Raw genomic sequence first — 22,823 nt, 5'->3', positions numbered from 1 at the left:
TCGCTCCTCTTCCTCAGCATCTTCCCCACAGCTCCCGCCCCTGCCAGGACCAGGCTCACTGCTGCCTGCTCCCCCTTCCAGCCCAACCTTACAGATCCATCTGCTGCTCCTTCTACTCCCTTCTGTGCCTATCGTGTCCCTGGACTGGCCACCCGTCCCCGAGCCCTGCTGGGGTCTGGGGGTCTGGCTGTCCCCTTGGTGCCAGACCCACTGTGCCCCACAGCATCCCCTGAGCATGCAGCACCCCAGTCCCCTGGGAGCCCCAACCCCGCACTGCTGCCCCCCTCACCCAGGCAGCTCCCTAAGGAAAATCCCTTCCTTTCCAGCAGGATTTTCCCAGAACCCTCCCCAGCCCGCCGGCGGGCGCTGCCACAGCCCGGCTCCATGGCAAAGCCTGATGTGCCACGCTCCCTCCAGGCACCGTGTCCCCCTGGGGCAGGCTCTGGGTGACAGCAGGACAGTGGTCCCCCATTCCCTTGGGGCCGTGCTGCGCTCCCGGAGCCGCTCAGTCCACGGGGAACTCGCAGGGGTTCTGGCGCCTGCGCTGGGCGCCCTCGTAGATGCGCTGGAAGTCCCGGTAACGGGGAGCACAGCTCAGCCAGGCCTCCCCAAAATGCAGCCACCCCGTGAAGAGGAAGGTGCCGGGCCCCGGTTTGACCCCGCAGCGCAGAGGGGTGCGGATGGTGCCCACCGGCCGCCCCGCCCGCCCGCCCGCCTGGAAAAGCGGGAATTTCTGGCGGTGGATGCGGGTGGCGCTCACCCCGATGATGGATTCCTGCAGCTCGGCGTCGTTGGAGACGCTCCGGATGCTGCCGCGGATCACTGAGGGGGGAAGGTGGGAAGGGGTGTCAGCATGGGCCTGTCCCTATTCCCATTGCTGTCCACGTCCCCATTCTTGTCTCTGTCCCTGTCTCCACTCCCATCTCCATCACTGTCCCCATCCATCACCATCCTCATCACCAGTTCCATCCCCATCCATATTCCCATCCCCATCCCAGTCCCTGCATTCTCATTCCCATCCTTATCTCCATCTCCATTCTTGTCTCATTCCCACTTCTGTTCCCATCCCTGTCTCCATCCCAGTCCCCATTTTCATCTCCATTCCCATCTCCATCTCCAATCCTGTTTCCATCTCCATTCCCATCTCCATCTCCATCTCCATCTCCATCTCCATCTCCATCTCCATCTCCATCCCCATCCCCATCCCCATCCCATCTTCATCTCCATCCCCATCCCCACCCCCATCCCCAGCAGTGCTCTGCCCGGCCCAGCCCAGCCCAACCAGGTGTCCCAGTGTCACTTGTGGGTCCATCCCTCCCTCTCCCATCCCCGGGGGCTGCACTCACCAAAGTCACTAGTGCAAATGGCCATCAGGATCTCGGTGTCATTGCACGGCCGGCACGCACCTGCGAGGCCAAGCACAGCCTGTCACCCCTCCAGGGGACAGACAACACCCTTATCCAGCCCCTCTCACCCCTGCGAGCACCCAGAAGGGGGAAACTGAGGCAGGGCAGGGGTCTCACCTTCAGCCCCGATGCTGGCGGCGGGCAGCGCGGGCCGGGCCAGCCAGTCCCCCCGCAGCTCGTAGCGGAAGGCGGCGATGCGGCGGCTGATGTCGGGGTGTGGGGTGGCCTGCAGGAACAGAGCCACCTTCTCCTGGGGCAGCCAGCTGAAACAGCGAGCGCGGGGCCGGGGGGCTTCGGGCAGCAGCAGCTCCAGCACCCCCTCCCTCTCCAGGTAGAGCTGAGCCCCCCGGAAGGTCCCGGTGGGTTTGATGCAGGCGGTGACGTGCGGGGGGCTCCCACCTTTGAGGGCGGCGCTGGTGGGGGGCAGGCGGGGGGCCAGGCGGAGGCGAAGGGCCCCCGTGGGGTACAGCCATTCCAGAGAGCCCTCGGCACAGTGCAGGGACAGCTGCTCCACGCTGCCGGCCTCCTGTGACAGCCCGCTGTGGGGACAGCATTTCGTCAGTCACGACACCCCAGGGGGTGACAGAGACTCCCTCAGCCTGTGTCCCCCAGCCCGTGTCCCCCAGCCCGTGTGTCCCCCAGCCCATGTCCCCCAGCCCGTGTCCCCCAGCCCAAGTGTCCCCAGCCCGTGTCCCCCAGTGAGTGTCCCCCAGCCTGTGTCCCCCAGCCCGTGTGTCCTCCAGCCCATGTCCCCCAGCCCATGTGTCCCCAAGCTCGTGTCCCCCAGCCCATGTCCCCCAGTGAGTGTCCCCCAGCCCGTGTCCCCCAGCCCGTGTTCCCCAGCCCGTGTCCCCCAGCCCGTGTCCCCCAGTGAGTGTCCCCCAGCCCATGTCCCCCAGCCCGTGTGTCCCAGCCCATGTCCCCCAGCCTGTGTGTCCCCCAGTGAGTGTCCCCCAGCCCGTGTCCCCCAGCACAGCACCACCCTGCACTCCCAAAAGGAGGAATGGCCACAGGCAGGAACAGCACCAAACCCTCAACGATTTGAACTTGAGGTTCAACCACATCATTTTGGGGTGTTTGTGTCCCCCCAGCAGCTTTAGGAGGAGCTAAGGGGAGGGGGGGGGCACAGCAGCACAGCCCCATTCACACCCACTGTGGGCTCCCAAAGCACCCCCAGGGGTGACCTTGGGGTCACCATTCCCACTTTGGGGATCCCCAGTGGATGTTGGGGCCCATTATCACAAGGGATGCCTGGAGCTGGTTTTTTCCCGCGGGAGGGACACGCCAGCCTGGGGCAGCGGAGACACTCTGGGGGAACCCTTTGTCCCTGACAGGATTCTGTGCCTGCCTGGCCCCCGTGTCCCCCCAGCCCCCCGCCTGGGGCAGCCCCTCCTGGCGGGCCCCGGCTCTTTGTTCAGAGTCCGGCGCCTCCGGGCGATGCTCCGGGCCCTGCCGGGGGCTGGGGGTGGGTTTTATGGCTGGAGGGGCTCAGGAAGGGGTCCTGGAGAGGCGGGGAGCCCCGAGGGGGGACCAGCATCCCTCAGAGCCGCGCCCAGGAGCGGGGAAACTGAGGCAGCGCGGGTTCCCACCATCCCACCCGTAGGGATGCGGGAGAGGGGGGTCAGCCCTGAGGATGGAGAGGGGGGCAGGGAGAGCAGACTCTCCATCCCCCATGAACCTGCTGCCATCCGGGGACCCTCCTGTGACACCCCCGCCCGCCCTGTGTTCCCGGTATTCCCGATATTCCCGGTATTCCCGGTATTCCCTTACCTGCCCCTCCAGCTGCACTGATCCGCCGCTCCGCCGCCGATGGCCGCCCCCAGGCCGGCCAGGCACAGCGCTCTCAGCGCCCACATGGCCGAGCCCGCGGCGGGTGGCCCCGGGGCGGCCCCGGCCCGGCCCGGCCCTGCCCGCACCGCTGCCCGCACCGGGCCCGGGGAGCGCGGCCGCCGCCCCCGCGGCGCGCCCCGAACTTTCCGCCAATGGAGGCGGAGGGGCGGGCAAGGAGCCGCCCCTAGAGCCCCCTCCCCACCGCCCGGGGCACCGGCAGCCCCCGCTGAGGAATCCCCGGGGATTCTCCGCGCTCCTCGGGGTGCGGGGACACCGGGCAGGGACAGGGCTGGGGTACCCCGGGTTACAGACCCTCCCAAAGGGGGGCAACCTGGATTCTCTGGGGTCAGGGATGGGCACAGCTGTGGCTGCAGCATCTCGGGCTGGGAACACCCTGAATTGTGCACAGCCCAAATTGTGCACCCCAAACTTTGCACAACCCCAACTGTGTACACCCCAAACTGTGAACACCCCAACTGTGCACATCCTAAACTGTGTACACCCCAAATTATGCACATCCTAAATTGTGCACACCCAAAATGTGCACACCCCAAACTGTGAACACTCCAAACTGTGCACAACCGAAACTGTGTGTACCCCAACTGTGCACATCCCAAACTGTGCACACCCTAAACTGTGTACACTCCAAATTATGCACATCCTAAATTGTGCACACCCAAAATGTGCACAACCCCAACTGTGCACACCCAAACTGTGCACACCCCAAACTGTGCACAGCCCAAACTGTGCACATCCTAAACTGTGCACACTCCAAATTGTGCACATCCCAAACTGTGAACACCCCAACTGGGCACATCCTAAACTGTGCACAGCCCAAACTGTGCACACTTCAAACTGTGTACACCCCAGCTGTGCACACCCCAAACTGTGAACACCCCAACTGTGCACACCTCAACTGGGCACACCCCAAACTGTTCACACCCCTGGCCATAGACACTCCAACTCTGCACAGCAGGGCCACAGGCACAGCCCAGGCTATGAACCCCCAGACTGCCCTTCTCTGGTTCATGCATCCCCCAAAAACAGTGCACCCCAAGACCTGCACACTCCCCAGGCCAGGTTGGGCACACCCACGGTCATCTACACCCCAAAACATGCACTTGTGGGGGTACAGACACCCCAGGCTGTGCACACTCCACACTACAGCCCTTCTGGTTTACCTAACCCCACCCCAGAACTGTGTACCCCAAAGGTTACACACCCCCCAACCCTGAGTTACACACACCACAGGCTCTGTACACCCCAATTTATTCACACCCCAACCTTTACACAACCCAACCCACACACCCCCCAGGCTACACCCCACATTATGCCCATCCCAACCTCCTGCTTTACTGTGTACCCCAAAATTTACACACCCCCACAACATCCTAATAATTTTCCCCCATCCCCAGCGCATCCCCCTCCCCACGGGGACATTTTCTAAGCAGAGGGAGCCAAGGAATGGGGGTCACAGACATCCGAACCCCAAATCCCCCCCTCCAAACTTGGGCATTTATTTCCACCCCCCTCCCTTCCAGCCGCTATTGTGCCATCACTACAGACCCCACCATTAATTAAGTTTCCATCCAGTGACAGCCCGCCAAAATGTTTGAAATAAACACGGAACAATTGGGATGGGATGATACAGGCCGGGAACAAAGTCCCCGGCCAGAGGGTGGAGCGGAATGGAAATGAGGGATTGTAAATTGGGATGGTGGGAAGAAAAGAGGGGAAAGGGGGGAAGGGGAGGAGGGAGGGAGGAGGATTCACAACCCTCCGGCCATGAAATGATGCTGAAAGAAGTCATGCTGCTGGAATCCGTGGAAAATGAGGGGCCGGAGGGGCTGTGGGTTAAGGTGGAGCGGCTCGGGATGTGGGGGCGTCTTGGGGCTGGGGCGGGGGTCGGGCTGGGCCCGTTTCCCCCTGTGCTGAACCCACCACTTGCCATGTGGGTTTTGCCCATGGGAGGGTGGCTGGGTCGGGGGTCTCAGGGTCACAGTGGCCCCGGTGTGGGGGGACACTGCCAGGGCCCACCCGGTGACACAGGGAGGAACCGGCTGGGAATCCAGGCAGGGACACCACGGGTGGCTTTGCCCAGGTGCCCCAGGGCGAGGTGGCACCAGGGGAGGGGTGGCACCAGAGTCAGGGTGACACCAGGCTCTGCTGTCCCCACTCAAGGACCCCTCCCCACCCAGCCCCCTGCAGGGATGTTCCCTTGGGTGTAGGGAGCTGGGACATGGTGCAGTGTCTGCCCCCAGTTCCAGCGCCCCGGGGTGAGGCTGCACCCCCTCCCCGCCCCACCTTAACTGGATGTTACTGGAGAAACCTCGGCACCAGCTGGACCAGCCCCCAGCCCTGGTTTCCCTCCCTCCACATGGGCATCCCTGCATTCCGGGCATGGCCTGGAGCCCCTTTGGAGCGGCCACCGGGACCCGGCACAGCTCCTGGAACGCCAAACAATCTCCTCAGACCTCTGGGCACACAGCAGTGCCCTGAGCTCCTGTCTGGTGGCCACCCCTGAGTGTGTCCCCAGAGTCTCCAGGTCACCCCTTCCTTCTCCCAGTGGGATTGGAGAGGAGTGGGGGGTCTCTGAGTCCCCATCCCTGGGAGCTCCCCCAAGCCACCAGCCCCAGCTGCGTGTCCGGAGCTGCTCGGGGCTCCTGTTTGTCCCCTGGGGCTGGTCTGGGATGCTCAGGCTCGCAGTGCCCTCTGGTGACCGCCACCCCCGGGAGAGGGGACCCGGGGACAAACGCGTCCTGCAGGGGAGCAGAACTTCAACTCATCCATCAGCACCTTGGGAGAGCAGCCGGTGCTATCCCAGCCCTGCAGGGACATCTCACGGCTCCTCCAGCCCCTCACCGCCTCCCTCACAAGGCGTTTTCTCCTTTTATCCGGTCTAAACTCACCCTCTTCCAGCTGAAAACTGTTCCCCTTTATTCTGCCCCTACAGCTCCCGGTGAAATCCTCTCTTTATCACTCTTCCAAGATCCCTGCAGTGTCACCACGATGCCAGACGGTTTCCCACAGGCTGGATGGCCCCAGCTCTCCCAGCCTTTCCCCCCCAGGCAGGTTCTCCCAGCTCCCTGAACATTTCCATGTCCCCTCTGGGTCTGCTCTGACTCACCCAGGATTGCCCTGTCCCTGACCCATCCCAGACTCACTCACTCCATGGCAGGAGGGCCCTGTCTGCTCCCTTTGGATTCTGGTGATCCTGTCTCTCCCTGCTGGGTCACCCCAAAGTTTTTTCTGTCCTGGGAAGGCTCTGTCCTGGAATTTCTGGCAGGTCCCTGTGGCATCCACGGTGCCCACAAAATGTGGGGTGGCTCTGGGCACCCTCCACGCTGTGCCATGGGCAGGGATATTCAGGCAAGGGGCACAAGGAGGATTTGGGGCAGCTGGGACCAGGTCAGAGGCTGGGGGTCCCCAGCCTGTCCCCATCCAGCTCCCCACCCCCCCAGGCTGCGTGGGGAGCTCTCCTGCCCAGCCCAGCACCCAAAGGAGCTGTGGCTGTGGGAGGCACCCACCTTGCCTTTAAAAAATAGCTCAGGAGCCTCAGCTCAGCTCCCAGCCCATCCCTGGGACGTGCAGGGATAAGTCTCCATGGAACCCAGCAGTCTCTGTCCCCTCTCAGTGTCCCCTCTCACCCAGACCCCCAGGCTGGTGTCCCTGAGAGTGGAAATATGTTCTGGAAAGGCTTGGGGAGCTCAGGGAGCCTGTCAGGAGGGGATGAACGGGTCAGGGTTCTCAAGGCAGGGCAAGAGTCCCCAACGGCAAGGTGGGGACCCCCAAAGCAAGGATGGGGTCCACATGTCAAAGCAGGGGTCCCATGGCAAGGTGGGGGTCCCATGGCCAGGTGGGGTCCCATGGCCAGTGGGGGTCCCATGGAAGGTGGGGGTCCCATGGCAAAGTGGGGGTCCCATGGCCAGGTGGGGTCACTATAGCAAGATGAGAGTCCCATGGCAAGGTGGGATCCCATGGCCAGGTGAGAGTCCCATGGCAAGGTGGGATCCCATGGCCAGGTGAGAGTCCCATGGCAAGGTGGGGGTCATCATGGCAAGGTGGGGGTCCCATGGCAAGGTGAGGATCCCCAAAGCAAGGATGGGGTCCATATGTCAAAGCAGGGGTCCCATGGCAAGATGGGGTGCCATGGCCAGGTGGGATCTCATGGCCAAGTGGGGGTCCCATGGCAAGGTGGGGGTCCCATGGCCAAGTGGGGGTCCCATGGAAGGTGAGGTCCCATGACAAGATAGGGATCCCATGGCCAGGTGAGGGTGAGCCCAAACTAGTGGGAGAAAGTTCCCATGAAAGGATGCGGCTCCCAGCAGCTGGAGGAGAGTCCTCCTGGCTGGCTGAGAGTCCCCACAATAAGATGAGGGTCCCCAGAGAGAGAAGAGGGTCCAATGGTGCCTGCAGCACTGTGACCATCCTGTGGTCCCCATGGCTCTGTGAGGATCCCCACAAAGTCCCCATGTCCTCACCCACACATGGCCAGGATGGGGGGAACCTGAGAGGGAATCAGATCCTCGGCAGGGAGGAGCTCTGAGCGCTGGGGCAGCACAACAGGGGCCGATCCCTGGGGGTCCCTGCGGGCACAGTGACCCCGGGCTGGCCAAGCCCCCTCTGCTCCCCACCCTCACCCCCCTCTCCCCCCTGGGCCCCCCTCCCCTGCATCCTGCGGGGCAGCGAATGGAGCTGCCTATTGATTCGCAAGCCGGGCTAAAAATAACTTTCAACTCTTCATCCCGAGCTGTGAAAAATCCCCCATTGCTAGGCGACGGGTTACCGGGAGACAGCGGCGCTAGGCGACGGCGGTTGCCGCGGTGACCGGCTCCCCCCGGCGCACTGCGGTCCAGCCCGGCCGGGGATGCTCCACAGGCACCGGGAGGGCTCCCAGAGCTGTAGGAACAGGCTGGGTGTGAGCTCCAGCATGTCTGGAGAGCTGGGATGGGATAAGAGGGGAGCAGAGCTGTGCAGGAGAGAGTGGGGACACTGCCACCACCCTCCTGGAGATCAGGAGGGACAGGCCCCATGGAGCAGGGGGGTTCAGGGGGGTTGTGACGGTGATTTGCAGCTGCAGGGTGAAGTGGGGTGAGCAGAACCCCAAATCAGGCACTCCCTGCACTGGTGACACCCCAGATGTGCCCCCTTCCCCAGGGACACACACCGAGTCTCCTTTTGCCCAGGGATGACTCCTGTTGAAGGAGTTTTCAGCTTTCTTGGCATGAGATTGTGCCCAGGACTTGGAGCCACAACAACTTGTCCCCTCTCAGTCCTGGAGGTGGGAGAAGTTAGTGACAATGGGCCTGTGCCAGGACCGAGGGGACATCAGGGACCATCCAGGGCCCCACGGGCAGAATGTGTCCCCAAGGGCTGGACCACAACCTCTGCTCCCAGGCTGCTGCTGGTCAGTCCCCTGGAACACCTTCCTGGGGACCAGGGCACTGCTGGGGGGACAGGGGACTGTGGGGAGAAGGACCTGGAGTTGGGATTGTGGGGAGAAGGACCTGGAGTTGAGATTGTGAAGAGAAGGACCTGCAGCTCCTCAGGCAATGAGGAAAATACGTGGAAAACACCTGGATGAGGCCACGGATCCCCTCCAGCACCTTCTCCTGCATTTGTCACCCCACTGGGCAGGGTGTGATGAGGATGTGAGTGTGAGTGTGTGAGTGTGAGTGTGCACAGTCTCCTCCCCCAAGCCCCCTCCCAGCTGCCAGTGTGAAACCCAACCTGCCTCATAAATAATGGAAGCAGGAGCCAGGCACTGGATCCAGGCAGCTCCCTCAGCCTCCCCAGGGCTGGAGCTGACCCTGCTGCTCACTTGGGGCCGTGCCAGGGGAAGGCACAGGGGATGGGGTTAAATGTGCCTGCTGAGCAGCTCCCCCCAGTTTGGGGGGCAGTGGTGAAGCTGGGTCCAAACTGGGGGTGCTGGGAGATGGGGGACAGTGATGGGACAAGCCCCAGCAGGTCTCAGTGCCAGATTTGGGCAGGGGATTCCCCCCAGCATGTGGGCACAGAGGTTTGTCTTGGGTGCCTGCAGCACCCCGGGGTGCTGGTGCAGGGTCGGGTGTCACCGCTGTGTCCCAGGGGCTGTCACAGAGCCTCAGGTGGCTGTTGGGGTTAGCAGGGTCTGCAGCAGGATCTGCACCAGAATCTCCAGCCTGCCATGCCCTGCTGGGGAGAGAGCCAGAGCCAGCATCTGTCTGTCCATCCATCCCTTCGTTCAGCCTTCCAACCCTCCCTCCCTTCATTTCTTCATCCACTCCATCCCTCCCTCGATCCCTCCATCCCTCCCTCAATCCCTCCATCCATCCTTCCATTTCTTCCTCCCCCCTCCATCCCTTCCCCTCACCATTCTTCCCTCCATTCCTCCATTCTCCCATCCCCTCCAACCCCTCCATCCTCATCCCTCCATTCATCCTTTCATCCCTCCCTGCATCATCTCCCCATCCTTCCCTCCATTTTTTCCCTTCCATCCTTCCATCCCTCCATCCCCCCCTCCATCCTTCCATCCCCCATCCTTCCACCCCCTGCATTCCCCCACCCACCACCCCTCTCTCCCTGCACACCCAGCTGCTCCCTCATCCTCACCTCGCCTCTCCCGGTGCTTTTCCCACCGCTCTCCATCATCCTCGCTGCTGGCGGCCGTGTCCCTTTAACAGCCCGGGCTGGTGACACGCGTGTGCGTGTGTGCAAACGCGCGTGTGCGTGTGCTCCCATCTCCCTGGGCTGGCTGGCAGCAGGGCCCCCCTTCTCCATCCTCCATCCCCCCGGATCCGGATCCGGCCCCATTCCCCCCCTCCACTCCCCGCTTATTTTTCCTGTTGTTTCGCGGGGTTGGGGCGGGGGCCGGGCGGGATCCGGTGCCTTTTGCCCAACGGGGATTTTTTTTTTTTTTTTTTTTTTTTTTTTTTTGAGGGGGGGGATTATTCGCCGTTTTTTTTTTTCCCAGTGGGATTTTTTTTGCTGCAAGCGAAAGAAGACGGGCACAAGGCATGGCATGAGCTTCGGGAGACAGAGCTGGAGGTAAGAACCGCTCGGGAAAACCTTTTACCACACAAAGCCGGTGCTGGGATCGGTGTTGATGCTGGGGGTCGGTGCCGGTGCCTGTTCTATGGATACTGATACCGGTACCGGCACCGCAGCCATCCCCAGCCGCATCCCGCATCATGGAGCCGCGTTATATAACGGCGGCGGGGCCGGGGCTCCCGGTCCGGTGTCCCCCCTCCTCCCCCGCCCCCGGGAGCTCAGCAGAGGCCGGTGGTCGCTGTGACCCTCCCCCGCCCCAGTGATGCTGCCCCCTCGGTTTGGGGAGGGGGATGTGTTGTGTGTGTGTTCCCCCCCTCCCCAAAGCATGGCCGGGCATCACCGGCTGGGAAAAGGAGGGATCAGGTGGATCCTGAGGGATGCAGGGATGCTCTGGGATGAAATGTGAGAGGACATGGATGTAAGGACAGGGTGGTCTCAGAGTGGGGTTGATGTTTGTGCCCTCTGTCTCTGCTGCCACTCTAAAATCCCTCTTGTCCTCCCTGGTGGCACCATTGGCATCCCCAATGCTGCACTCCAACATCCAAACACCCCAAAACCTCCGTGTGGCTTTCTGTGGATGCAGGGTGACAGCAGCCAAGGGATGGGGGAACAGGGACAGCCTCCCCCATTCCCAGAGCTCAGGGGATGGAGGAAGGGAAGGCCCTGGCTGGGAGGGGGCTGAGCCCCACATCAGGGTCCTGCAGAGCCCATGGATCTGCATCGCTCCACGATGGGAACAAGGAGTTTGTTTTGGTGGGGCAGGGGATGGGGATGGGCACAGGGATCAGTCTCTGGGGTTGGGGACCAGGCAGACTCGACCCCACGGAATGGCTGGGGATGAGCACAGCTGGGGGAAACTGAGGCACGGGGTTCTGGCAGCAACCAACTAGAGACCCCCAAGACCTTGGCCATGTGGGGGTCCAGGGGTGCCATGGGGCACCGGGCTGAGGTGGCTCTGCCTCTTGAGCATCTTGAGCATCTCTTGGTGCTGCTGGGACGTGGCAGTGCCTGGGCAGGGAAGGCCAGAGCGTGGCAGTCCCTGCAGCAGGGATGCTCCTGGCAGACTCTCTCCATGCCCACCTTCTGCTCAGGGTCTGGGGGGGTCTTGGAGCCCCTGCACAGCTCCCCGAGGGGCTCAGCAGGCTGAGCAGGGAGCAGTGGGCACAGAGCAACCACCGTGCCATGCTGGTGTCTCCTCCTCTGGAAGCTGGGTGCTGATTTCACTCCGGCTACCAGGAAGAGGGAGGGAGGGAGGTGGCTTTGGAGTGGGGAGGACTCGCTCAAGCATCCATTTTTAATGAGGTAGATATCTATTTTTCCCCGAGCTGGCTTCCCCCACATCGATCCCTTTGCCTGCTCCCCTCCCTGTGCCAGCAGCTCCAGGGCAGGACAAGCACCCCTCAAAAGTGAGACCCTCACACCTCCCCAAATCCTGCTCCTGGGGCAGGAGTGACCCTCACTTGGGCCAGGGCAAGGTGAGAGAGTGGGGAAAGGGTTCCAGTGGGGTCACAGTCGTGTTGACCATCCCATGGGGAGAAGGACAACTGGAGTGGGAGCACTTTGAGTTTGGAGGTTGGATCCTGCCCCTCTGACCCGCAGGTCTGAGCTGTGCCTGGCTCAGGCTCTGGCAGCTCCATGGCAAAGCCACATCGTCCTGCCTGTAGCTGCTCCCCAGCTCCAACCTCCCACTGCTCCCCAGCAGCACCCAGAGAGTGGAAAGGGGGTTTAGGAGGCGAGTGGGTGCTGTGGAGTGGGAGGGAGCAGGATTGGGTGCGCGGGCGAGCAGAGCTCCTTTGGCAGCATCCCACCCCCTCCCAACCTCTGCCCACCTGCCACGGGGACCAGCCACGTGTGCTGGGTGCTCCAGGCCTGGAGGCTCACGGGAGGAGAGGAGAGGGTTTGGGGAGGGCACAAGCTCAGCAGAAGTCGTTTTTCCAGGGTTTCTCCCTGCTGGAGGGTTGATCCATGCCCAGCTCTTGCATAGGGGAAGCAGGAGACCAGGGAGCTGTGCTGGGAGCAGGATCAGGATGGTGCCTTTGCTCCCCAGAGGCTTTTGGAGCACCCACAACTCCCTGCATCGAGGATTGCCATGGCTGGACACTGCCCTGGTGTCCCACCAGCCTCAGGACAAGAGCCCCTGCTTGACCCCAAGCCCAGGGCCAAAGGGACATCAGTGCTGGTGTGGCTGTCACCGTGTCTGGAGGGATGAAGGGTTTGGGGAGGCACAAACAGCAGCACCTGAGGAGCACATCCACATGCTGTGCTTGGGGACAGCTCTCCTGGCTATTGGTTCCTCATGGGATCTTGCATTTCATCCCTTCCTGGGCCCAGGAGGGGCAGAGGGAGGGGATGGGACACACCGGGAGCTGTCACTGGGCTCTGGCTGGGCTTGTAGGGAGAGGAGACCAGGCTGGGTAGGATCCAGCACATGAGGAGCTGCTCCCTCTTCTCTGTGCCTCGGTCAGTGAGGAGCAGGGAGAAGCTTGGCTTAAGCATGAACATCCTTCTGTGGTGTGAGAGTGAAGATCTCCAGAGGAGATTGACGGGGAGGGGTCCAGCTCTGCCCTGAACCTGTCCCTCCTGTGCCCCTTTTGGGTGGAGGATTCCTCCCAAGGGGACAAGGAGCTGCCTGGAGAAAGGAGAGAGGCCAGAATTTGCTTGCCAGAATCAGCAGAGAAGTTGAAAGCTGCTGCAGGAGGGCCTTGGTGGTCAGAGGGAGCTCTGTTGTGAGGAAGTTTTGCTTTGCAGCTCCTCCATGCTGAGGGCTGGGGGGACAAGAGCTGCATCTCCCAGTGCCCCCAGACAGGAGCTGTTCCCTCAGCAAAGCCCAGAGTGCTGGGGACCTGAGCAGAGCTTGGTGCTGGCACCTCAGCCAGCTTTTCCTGCCTCCCTGGGCACGGGGCTGACCTTGCAAAGCCTGAGCCTCACCTTTGGGAAAGCTGTGAGACCTGGGAGATTGCAGTGCTGGGGGTTCTTGTTGTGACAGCTCCTCTGTTTGGCCGTGAGCTGCAAGGCTCAGTGTTGGATTCACCAGCCTGCCCAGCACTGAGAGCAGCAATGGGACTCAAACCAGGCATTTTCCCAGCCCCTCCAAGCCTCTTTGTCCACTGTGAGGTGGGATGAGCTCCTTGCCATCGTTGGGGGCCATCAAGGCAGCAGGAAAGATCTCCCCAGGAGCTCTCAGGGCAGCCCCAGGAGGGCTCTCAGCTCCCACCACACAAACAGCAGGTTTCCAGGGCCAGGTGGAGAGGCAAGGCCCTTCCCTACCCTGAATTCCTGCAGTGAGCAGCGAGGAGAAGGCAGCACTGGGTTCAGAGCTGTGCTCTGGGCCTCTGTCCCAGCTCACCTGTGTGAGTGCCGAGCTGGGAGCACAAACCCACCTGTGCACACACACAGAGAGGTGCAGCACCTCCCTACCCAAACACAACCACTGCCCCTCCATCTCCAGGGGATCCATTGGCTCCTGCAGGGTGTTTAGTGGCTCCTCTGCATTTCTGGGGTGATCCAAGCCCTCCAAAAGAGGACCCAGCCTGGGGGACAGGTGGTGGCACAACCACAGTGTTGTGATCCGGGGGGATCAGAGCAGGACACGGCAGGTTCAGCCCCCCAGGAGAGACCCTGCCTGGCCCTGGGGCTGGTTGGGGAGCCTCATGGAGCTCATCCCCTTCAGGAGCTCCGGACAAAAGCCTCGGCTGCGTGCCGGGTGTGTTTTCTCCGCCTGTAGAGCAACTTGATTTGCTGCATTAGTAAAAATAGACGACGGGCTAATGAATTCAGCTGATGCAACCCCCCGGGCGCGCGTGCTCGCGGCGGCTCCGGCGGGTGCGAGTGTGAGATGAGCGTGTGTGTGTGAGCTGTGTGTGTGAGCTGAGTGTGTGTGTGAACTGTGTGTGTGTGAGCTCTGTGTGTGTGTGAGCTGTGTGTGTGTGAGCTGAGAGTGTGTGTGTGAGCTGTGTGTGTGTGAGCTGTGTGTGTGTGAGTGTGTGTGAGCTGAGCGTGTGTGTGAGCTGTGTGTGTGTGAGCTGAGCTGAGTGTGTGAGCTGAGGGTGTGTGTGTGTGAGCTGTGTGTGTGTGTGAGCTGAGAGTGTGTGTGTGAGCTGTGTGTGTGAGCTGTGTATGAGCTGTGTGTGTGAGCTGAGCTGAGCGTGTGTGTGTGAGCTGAGTGTGTGTGAGCTGAGTGTGTGTGAGCTGTGTGTGTGAGCTGAGCTGAGCGTGTGTGTGTGAGCTGAGTGTATGTGAGCTCTGTGTGTGAGCTGAGTGTGTGTGTGAGCTCTGTATGTGTGAGCTGAGCGTGTGTGAGCTGAGAGTGTGTGAGAGCTGAGTGTGTGTGTGAGCTGAGCGTGTGCTGGGCTATCCCCATGTCCCTGTGCATCCCCCGGGGTGTGTGTGGGTGTGTGCGGGCCCCACACTCCGTAGCACCTCTGGGTACTGGCAGGGATGTAACGAGGCTCGGAGTAGGGATGGGGGACAGCAGAGGGGACACAGGGGGTGACAGGAGGGTTTGTGGGGCATTAATGGGCTCTCTCTGGGATCTGGTGGGGCGGGAGCAGATCTGCACAGGAGCCTGCTGGGCTAATCCCATACGAGGATCTGTTGGAGCAATACCGGATCTCCACAGGGCCCTGGCGGGGTGATGCAGGTTCCCCTACAGGGGGGATGGATGGATGGATGGATGGATGGATGGATGGATGGATGGATGGATGGATGGATGGATGGATGGATGGATGGATGGATGGATGGATGGATGGATGGATGGATGGATGGATGGATGGATGGATGGATGGATGGATGGATGGATGCTCCCAGGGCCCGGCGCGGACACTGAGCGCTGTCCCTGCGCGCCGCCGCTGTCCGCGGTGCTGAGCGGGGCCGCTGTCCGCGGTGCTGACCGGCACCGGCCGCTGGCCGCGGTGCTGACCCAGCAGGGCCTCACACACCGGCCAGTCCGGGCTCTCCGGTGGCCTCCGGTCCTGCTGACCCAGAGCTGAGCCCCAGCAGGATGCCTGGTTGATCCAGGAGCCAGGGAGGCACTAACAGCCCTGCCCATCTCTTAAGGCCCTCATCCCTCTCCACTACCACGTGGAGATAGTAAACTCGCCAACAGGTTGGACGAGCTCTGTGTTCCTGGCTGTTTCCATCCTGTTCATCCTCGCTGTCTGTGCGGTGTTTTGGTGACAGGCTCTCAGACCCCCGGCTTGCTTCTCTCCTTGCGTCAAATCCGCCCCCCAGCGCTGCATCATCAGTGCCGTGGGTGACAAACCCCTCCTGAACGGAGTGACTGCTCTGGCAGTGACGTATCCTGTGAAACCTGTGCACCCTGGAGTGGATTGGGGAGGCTGAAGGACTCGGACCTTTGCTTTTGTCGGATTTTCTCACACTGGGTCGGGAGCTGGCAGTGCCCTGCTGGGAGATGTTCCCCTGTGAGGGAGCAAAGGGGGCTCTGACAGAGGGGGGTGGCAAATCTGGGCCTTTCCTGGGGAATCCCAGACCAAGGATGGTTGTACCAAGTGCTGAACAATCCTGATGGTGATGATGGTGCTTGGCCCAGTCATGGAATCTGCAAACAGAGTGGCAGGACAGGGAGGAGGGAAAATGACAAATTTCTGCTCTTCTGCTGCTTTGGAGTGGCCAAAAAGAACATGGAGGTGTTCATGGATCTGTGCTGACACCTCCAAGGCAGAGAGCTTTTTTGTGTCTGTCCATCCACTGTTTCTGGGTCGGGAGGGCCTGGGGAGGTGCAGGACGTGCTCTGGGTGTCCCTGCACTCAGCAGCTGTGACCTCCAGGGGCTGTGGGAGCTGCACTCTGGACATCAGAGCAGTGTGCCCTCACTCCTGGGCTGCAGGAACTGCGGGGCTGCCTGGCTGCAGGCTGGGCCTTTCCTGTGGCACAGGAGGGGAGCTCCCAGCACTGCCCCTTGGTGCCAGAGACAGTGGCTACTGGACCCACTCCCCTCCCCAGCCCACCTTCTCCACACCGGGGTCTTTCCCCAACACAATTCCACACCTGGGGGCGGTAGGAACACCCAAATCCTTGCCTGCTCATTTCCCCATAGAGAGATGCTGGCCTGGCCGCCCCCCAGCGCTGTGCAGATCCTCCTGTGCCCCGAGGCTCGAATCTCTGTTCATTTTTCTATTTGAAGTGACTTCCCAGCTGGCTCAAGGTTTGGGATATTTGTGCTCTGGATAGGCAGGGGGGACCTGGCTCAGCTTTCCAAGGCAGGAATAAAAAAGCTGCTGAACCCACGGAGCCCCCTGAGCCAGGCCTCGGGCACCACCAGCCCGAGCTCTGAGCTGGTTGGACACGACACCAAAACCTCCTGCAGGCTGCCTGTGAGTCCGGCCACTTGTCAGCATCTGTCTCCTCCTGTGACTGTCCCCTTGGGCTGCCCCTGTGCCACCACCTGTCCTGTCCCTGGGGGCAACCAGCAGCTCTGGCTGCGGGCTCTGTGCTGCAGCGACAGCCTGTCCTGCTCATTATCAGTTTGGATTGGTGCTCTGTGCCTGTGCGAGACATCCCGGTGCACGTTCTGTTTACTCCCCCAATCGCTGCCAAACGCCGAGCCGCTGGTTTTGAGTTTCTCTCTCCTCTTCCCCTCCCCTTCTCCTGCTTTCAAGCGAGTTTAACACATGTCCAAGCACCGGCGGCCCAGCTCCGCTGTCGGGCGGCTTGAGCGGAGGCAGCAGCGGCTGTATCCAAGCCGGGAGCGGCGCCAGACTGTCTGCACAGGGCTGGGCTGGTCCCCGGAGGCTGGATCTTGCCGGGATGGGAGCGCTGTCCCCGGGAGCTGCCCTGTGCCCTGTGTGTCCCTTGGGTTTTCCAGATGTGCCCTGTGCGTCTCCTGGGTTTTCCAGATGTGCCACCGGCACCTGGCGGAGCTTCTGAGCTCTTTTTTCGGTTGGTTGGTCATTGTTTGGATGCTCCAGGAGAGCTGGATGAGGCCAAGGATGCTGTGAGGGTGAAAGGGATGGGCTGGCAGCAGCAGAAGGGGATCCAGGCTGTGTGCATGGAGCAACCTCAGGGACCGTGGAGCTTGAATGCTCTTCCCTCATGCCCCTCCATCTAGGCTGGAATTTCTCCATCCCAAATCAAGCAGTTATAATAATTCCCTTACTTTAATCTTGGGTCTGGCAGGAAAGAAGGTCCTCAGCTCCTCTCAATGCTGGATGGATGTGCCAACCACCCCTTGGGGCTTCAGAGCCAGGTCCCTGTTCCCTGCTCCTTGCACTGGAAGCTGCATTCCCGTGTTTCAGCTCTTTGTGCCCCCAGGGGTTGCCAGGATCAGTTTTTGGCAGGGTTTGGCGTGGCACTGGCACACAGGGCAGGGCAGGCAGGAGTGGGGCAGGGCCCTGTGCCAGGCCCTGGCTGGGCAGGGGGAGGGGGCTGAGCCCCCATCAATAATTCAGCTCCATATTTATAGAGGGAAATGCCTTGAATAATGGATGGCGGGTGCGGCGGGGCCCTCGGGAGGCCGGCCTTGCTGCCACTGCAATATTTATTGGCTCTGTTTGCTGGGTGCTGCCTCCAGGCTCCACGAGGATCCGGGGCACTGTGGCTGGCACAGCCTGGCTGCTGAGTGCTTGGCTGGCATGGTGAGGGCAGGCAGCTCTGCTCCTCTGCCTCTGCCCCTCCACAAAAATACACTGGGGGTTGGAGCCCCTCTGCTCTGGAGCCAGGCTGGGAGTGCTCACCTGGAGAGGAGAAGCTCCAGGGACACCTCAGAGCCCCTTCCAGGGCCTCAAGGGGCTCCAGGAGAGCTGGAGAGGGACTGGGGACAAGGGATGGATGGACAGGACACAGGGAATGGCTTCTCATTGCCAAAGGGCAGGGCTGGATGGGATATTGGGCAGGAATTGTTCCCTGGGAGGGTGGGCAGGCCCTGGCACAGGGTGCCCAGAGCAGCTGTGGCTGCCCCTGGATCCCTGGAAGTGTCCAAGGCCAGGTTGGAGCAGTCTAGGGTAGTGGAAGGCGTCCCTGCCTATGGCATGGATGTGGAATGAGATGAGCTTTGAGGTCACTTCCAATCCAAACCAGTCTGTGGATTCTTCTCCATCTCCCATTGACCATGCCGGATTCAAGGCTCTGAGTGGGATGTGAATGTCCAGGGACAAACCCCCATCCACCCCTCATCACAGGGGGACACCAGGGCCATGCAGCTTCCGGGAGGACCCTGCTGTGTCCTGGACATGTCCCCTCTGTGGCTGTGCCCAGCAGCCCTGCACCACCTGCTCCCATGTGCCACCCTGCTCAGGGACCCTCAGGATTTCCCCCCTCACTGATGCCACCACCTCCCCCAGCCATAACCACCCTCCCTTAGCAGCCCCACAGCCCCCTCTCACCCCACACCCCTGCCTTACAGAGAGACCCGTGGAAGATGTCGAACCCGAGAAACGGCGACACCAAGCCCCCATGTTTGCCCCGCAATGGACTGGTGAAGATCCCCACGCAACCCAACGGCCTCGGCTCCGCCAGCATCACCAAAGGCACCCCCGCCGTGAAAAACCGCCTGTGCCAGCCTTCCTCCGTGCCTGCCATCCTCAGCCCGGCCTTAGCCCACCGCAGCGACCTGCCCATCCCCAGCCTGGCCTCCCCTCTCTCCTTGGCCACTCTGGCCAGCGTCTCCTCCCCTCCCGGCGCTTCCTTGGTGGGACTGAATGCGAGCGAAGGCTCGGAGCAGCCCTCCCCGGAGCGGCTGCCGGGCTCGCCCTCGGAAAGGCAGCTGGCGGTGGACGAGAAGATCCTCAACCGCCTGTTCTGGTACTTTTCGGCGTGCGAGAAATGCGTGCTGGCGCAGGTGTGCAAGGCGTGGCGGCGGGTGCTCTACCAGCCCAAGTTCTGGGTGGGCTTGACGCCCGTCCTGCACACCAAAGAGCTCTACAACGTCCTGCCCAGCGGGGAGAAGGAGTTTGTCAGTCTGCAGGGCTTCGCCGTCCGCGGTTTCGATGGTTTCTGCCTCGTGGGCGTCTCCGACCTGGACATTTGCGAGTTCATTGACAACTACCCCCTCTCCAAGAAGGGGGTCAAGTCCATGAGCCTTAAGAGGTCAACCATCACAGATGCGGGGTTGGAGGTAGGTGATGCTGCTGAAGTGGCCAGGGTGGCTGAGGTGTGCTGGTGGTGGGTCAGTCCTGGTGGCCTTGGGGACACACACGGGCAGAGCTTTCACTGCTCTCAGGGAAGGAGCAGACACATGGCATGGCCATCCCACCATGCCACCACTGCCTGTGGTCTGGGCAGTGGAATGGGTGCAGCCTACACAGGGTCAGGGGGCTGTTGGGGCTTTATCCCTGTCGCCTGAGGGTGCTGCCAGGAAAGCAGAGCCAGGTGAGGTGGCCGTGCTGCTGCTGCTGCCTCACATGGCAGTGAGGGACAAGCAGGGCTCTGGGAATGGGACATTCCTGCTTGGCTGGCTGCTCTCCAACAAGGGGTCACCAAGGGTCAGATAGAGACGGGGCAATTGAGGGGGCTACGCAAGGTCCCCACTGAGATCCTTGTCCTGTGCTGAGGCCAAACACAGCACCAGTTTCTCTGTGAGCACATCTCACTGGAGCAGTTCATGTGCTGGGAGCTGGCATCAATCCCACCCTGCCAGCAGCACCTGGGGCTGCACCCAGGGGTGCCTGCCTGTCCCATTCCCCACTGATTCTGGCATGTCCTAAGGCAGGCATTGAACCCATGCCAGGGAGGTTCCAGGGAGAAGATTGGACCCAGGCAAGACTGGGAGCAGTGGGAAGAGCTGGGGTGGGGACACAGGGACACACAAGGGTGGGTGGCAGTGCCCAGCACGGCCTGACCCCCTGCCCCTCGGCAGGTGATGCTGGAGCAGATGCAGGGCGTGGTGCGGCTGGAGCTGTCGGGCTGCAACGACTTCACGGAGGCGGGGCTGTGGTCCAGCCTCAACGCCCGCATCACGGCGCTGAGCGTCAGCGACTGCATCAACGTGGCCGACGACGCCATCGCCGCCATCTCGCAGCTCCTGCCCAACCTCACCGAGCTCAACCTGCAAGCCTACCACGTCACGGACACGGCGCTCGCCTACTTCACCGCCAAGCAGGGCTACACCACCCACACCCTGCGCCTCAACTCCTGCTGGGAGATCACCAACCACGGCGTGGTCAACATGGTCCACAGCCTGCCCAACCTGAGCGTCCTCAGCCTCTCGGGCTGCTCCAAGGTGACGGATGATGGCGTGGAGCTGGTGGCCGAGAACCTGCGGAAGCTGCGCAGCCTCGACCTGTCCTGGTGCCCCCGCATCACCGACATGGCCCTGGAGTACATCGCCTGCGACCTGCACAAGCTGGAGGAGCTGGTGCTCGACAGGTAAAGGGCCTTGCTGAGCCGTGCCGAGCCATGCCATGCCATGCTGAGCCATGCCAGACCATGCCATGCCATGCTAAGCTGTGCCAAGCCATGCTAAGTCATGCCATACCGTGCTGAGCCATGCCATGCCATGCATGTTGTGCCATGCTAGGCCATGCCGAGCTGTGCCGTGCCATGTCACCCCATGACAAACCATGCCGTGCCAAGCCGTGCCATGCTGAGCCATGCTGGAAGCAGAGGGTGCAGCATGAGGGCCATGGTTTGGGGACACCCATGGGTGACCAGCTGGCCCTGACACCCCGTGTCCCCGGCAGGTGCGTGCGGATCACCGACACCGGCCTCAGCTACCTGTCCACCATGTCATCCCTGCGGAGCCTCTACCTGCGCTGGTGCTGCCAGGTAGGTGTGGAACACGGCTGTGCCCGTCCTGGCTCGGCACGGCAGAGAGGGCATGGTGGCACCTCCCTGGGGATGGGCCATGAGCTCAGGGTGGGCTCCTGGGGCTGGCTGAACACCCCAAGACTCGGTGCCAGGGAACAGAGAGCTCCTGTGAGCTCAGCAGGACTCAGCCCTGGCACCCTGACCCTGCATCCTTGCCCCAGCACCAGTATCCCCAGTACCCTGCTGCAGCACCAGGCTCCCTGCCCCGGCTCCCTGCTCCTTGTTGCACAACCCAGACCCAGTACTCCAGCCCTGCACTCAAAATCCTGCCCTGGCATCCTGCTGCAGCATCCCACATCCTGCTCAGGCTCCCTTCTCCTGCACCCTGTCCCATCACAGTTCCCTGCCCTGGCACCCAGAGCCAGCACATCCTGCACCCTGCTTCAGGTCCCCAGCCCTGGCACCCAGTTCCCCACCCCAGCTCGGCGATGCTGAGCCCTGGTGCTGTGGTTGTCCCCACTGTCCCCCCTCATCCCCATCCCATTTTCTTTTCCAGGTGCAGGATTTTGGCCTGAAGCACCTCCTGGGCATGGGCAGCCTGCGCCTCCTTTCGCTGGCTGGTGAGACCCTCACACTGCTACAATGGGGCTGGGGAGGAACAGGGCATGGGGACAACAGAGAGAGCCCTGGGGACAGCCATGGACAGCCTGGGGACAGCCAGCATCCCCCCAAGCCAGCAGGCTCCTGCACCCAGCCCAGCTTGTGGGGAAAGATCCACAGCTGTGCTCTCATGGTGCTGTGTTTTTGGGGTGGTGGCATTTTGAGATTCAAATTTTCCAGGATGTTGGAGGTTTTTGTTGTTGTGGTTTGTTTTGGTGTGGGTTTTTTTGTTTTGTTTTGTTTTGGTTTGGTTTTTTTTTTTTTTTTTTTTTTTTTTTTTTTTTTTTTTTAATGCTTTCTTTAAAAAAATACTGATGCTTTAAGATGCTGAATTTTTAGGCTGACCTTGGGCTGAAGGTGTTTTGGGTGTTGTTTTATGGGGTGTTGGTGGACTATAGTTTGGAATAGTCTGAGCATAGTTAGAATAGTTTGGAGCACTATTTTTTAGCGTGCTGGTTGTTCTGGGTTGTGGTAGGAGTTTTTTGGGTGCTAGTTTTGATGGTCTTGATATTTTGGGGTGCTGGTTCTTTAAGACACTGGTTTTTGTGTGCATTTTTGAGTGCTGTATTTTTTGGATGCTGATATTTTTGGTGATTTTTTAGGAGTGTTGGGGGTACTTTTGTGGGTTTTAGCATTCTGGTTTTTTGGGGTTCTGTCTTTTAGGCGTGGTGAGTTTTGTGGTGCTGGGATTTTGAGGTCTTGATCCCTTGGTCCTGTTTGGAGGGATTGTGGTGTTTTGGGATGCTGGTACCTTTGAGATGTCGTTTTTTTGGGATGCTGTTTTTGGAAGGGTTCTTGTGTTGTGGGCTGACAGTGCACCCTGTCTCCTCGCAGGCTGCCCCTTGCTGACCACCACGGGCCTGTCAGGGCTGGTGCAGCTGCAGGAGCTGGAGGAGCTGGAACTCACCAACTGCCCCGGGGCCACCCCGGAGCTCTTCAAGTACTTCTCCCAGCACCTGCCGTGCTGCATGGTCATCGAGTAACGCCGGAGCCGGCCGCCCTCCCCGGCCGCCATCGCCCACCCCATCTCCCTCCGGCTGCTGGGAGATTCCAGAGACGCCCCCGATTCCAACCGAGCCTGGATTTCCCCGGCATCGACACCCCCGAGGGACTCCGGGGGGAGATGGGGGAAGGCGTCGCCCCCCGGCCTGGAGCCCCCCCTGGGTACCATGTAAATTCCCCCCACGCCGCCTCCATC

General features: G+C 61.4%; 2 protein-coding genes across 2 annotated transcripts; one reads left to right on the top strand and one right to left on the bottom strand.

Moving 5' to 3' along the window:
• Positions 1–505: 505 nt before the first annotated feature.
• On the bottom strand, positions 506–3,262 carry METRN (meteorin, glial cell differentiation regulator; the record flags this gene model as incomplete). The annotated part of the gene is made up of 4 exons (XM_083872809.1): positions 506–822; positions 1,347–1,406; positions 1,524–1,945; positions 3,177–3,262. The coding sequence occupies 4 exons, from the start codon at positions 3,260–3,262 to the stop codon at positions 506–508; spliced, it is 885 nt and encodes a 294-aa protein (XP_083728935.1).
• A 6,558-nt stretch (positions 3,263–9,820) lies between these two features.
• FBXL16 (F-box and leucine rich repeat protein 16) lies at positions 9,821–22,608 on the top strand (the record flags this gene model as incomplete). Its single annotated transcript, XM_083872727.1, has 6 exons — positions 9,821–10,262; positions 18,624–19,334; positions 20,076–20,584; positions 20,899–20,983; positions 21,522–21,585; positions 22,460–22,608. Exons 2-6 carry the CDS (start codon positions 18,639–18,641, stop codon positions 22,606–22,608), a joined length of 1,503 nt encoding a protein of 500 aa, XP_083728853.1. The 5' UTR covers positions 9,821–10,262; positions 18,624–18,638.
• Between the last annotated feature and the right edge of the window lie 215 nt (positions 22,609–22,823).

This window comes from Zosterops lateralis (assembly GCF_965231275.1).
Source record: "Zosterops lateralis genome assembly, chromosome: 15".
NCBI lineage: Eukaryota > Metazoa > Chordata > Aves > Passeriformes > Zosteropidae > Zosterops > Zosterops lateralis.
Note: the sequence above shows the minus strand (reverse complement) of the source record. Positions and strands in the feature narration are given on the sequence as shown.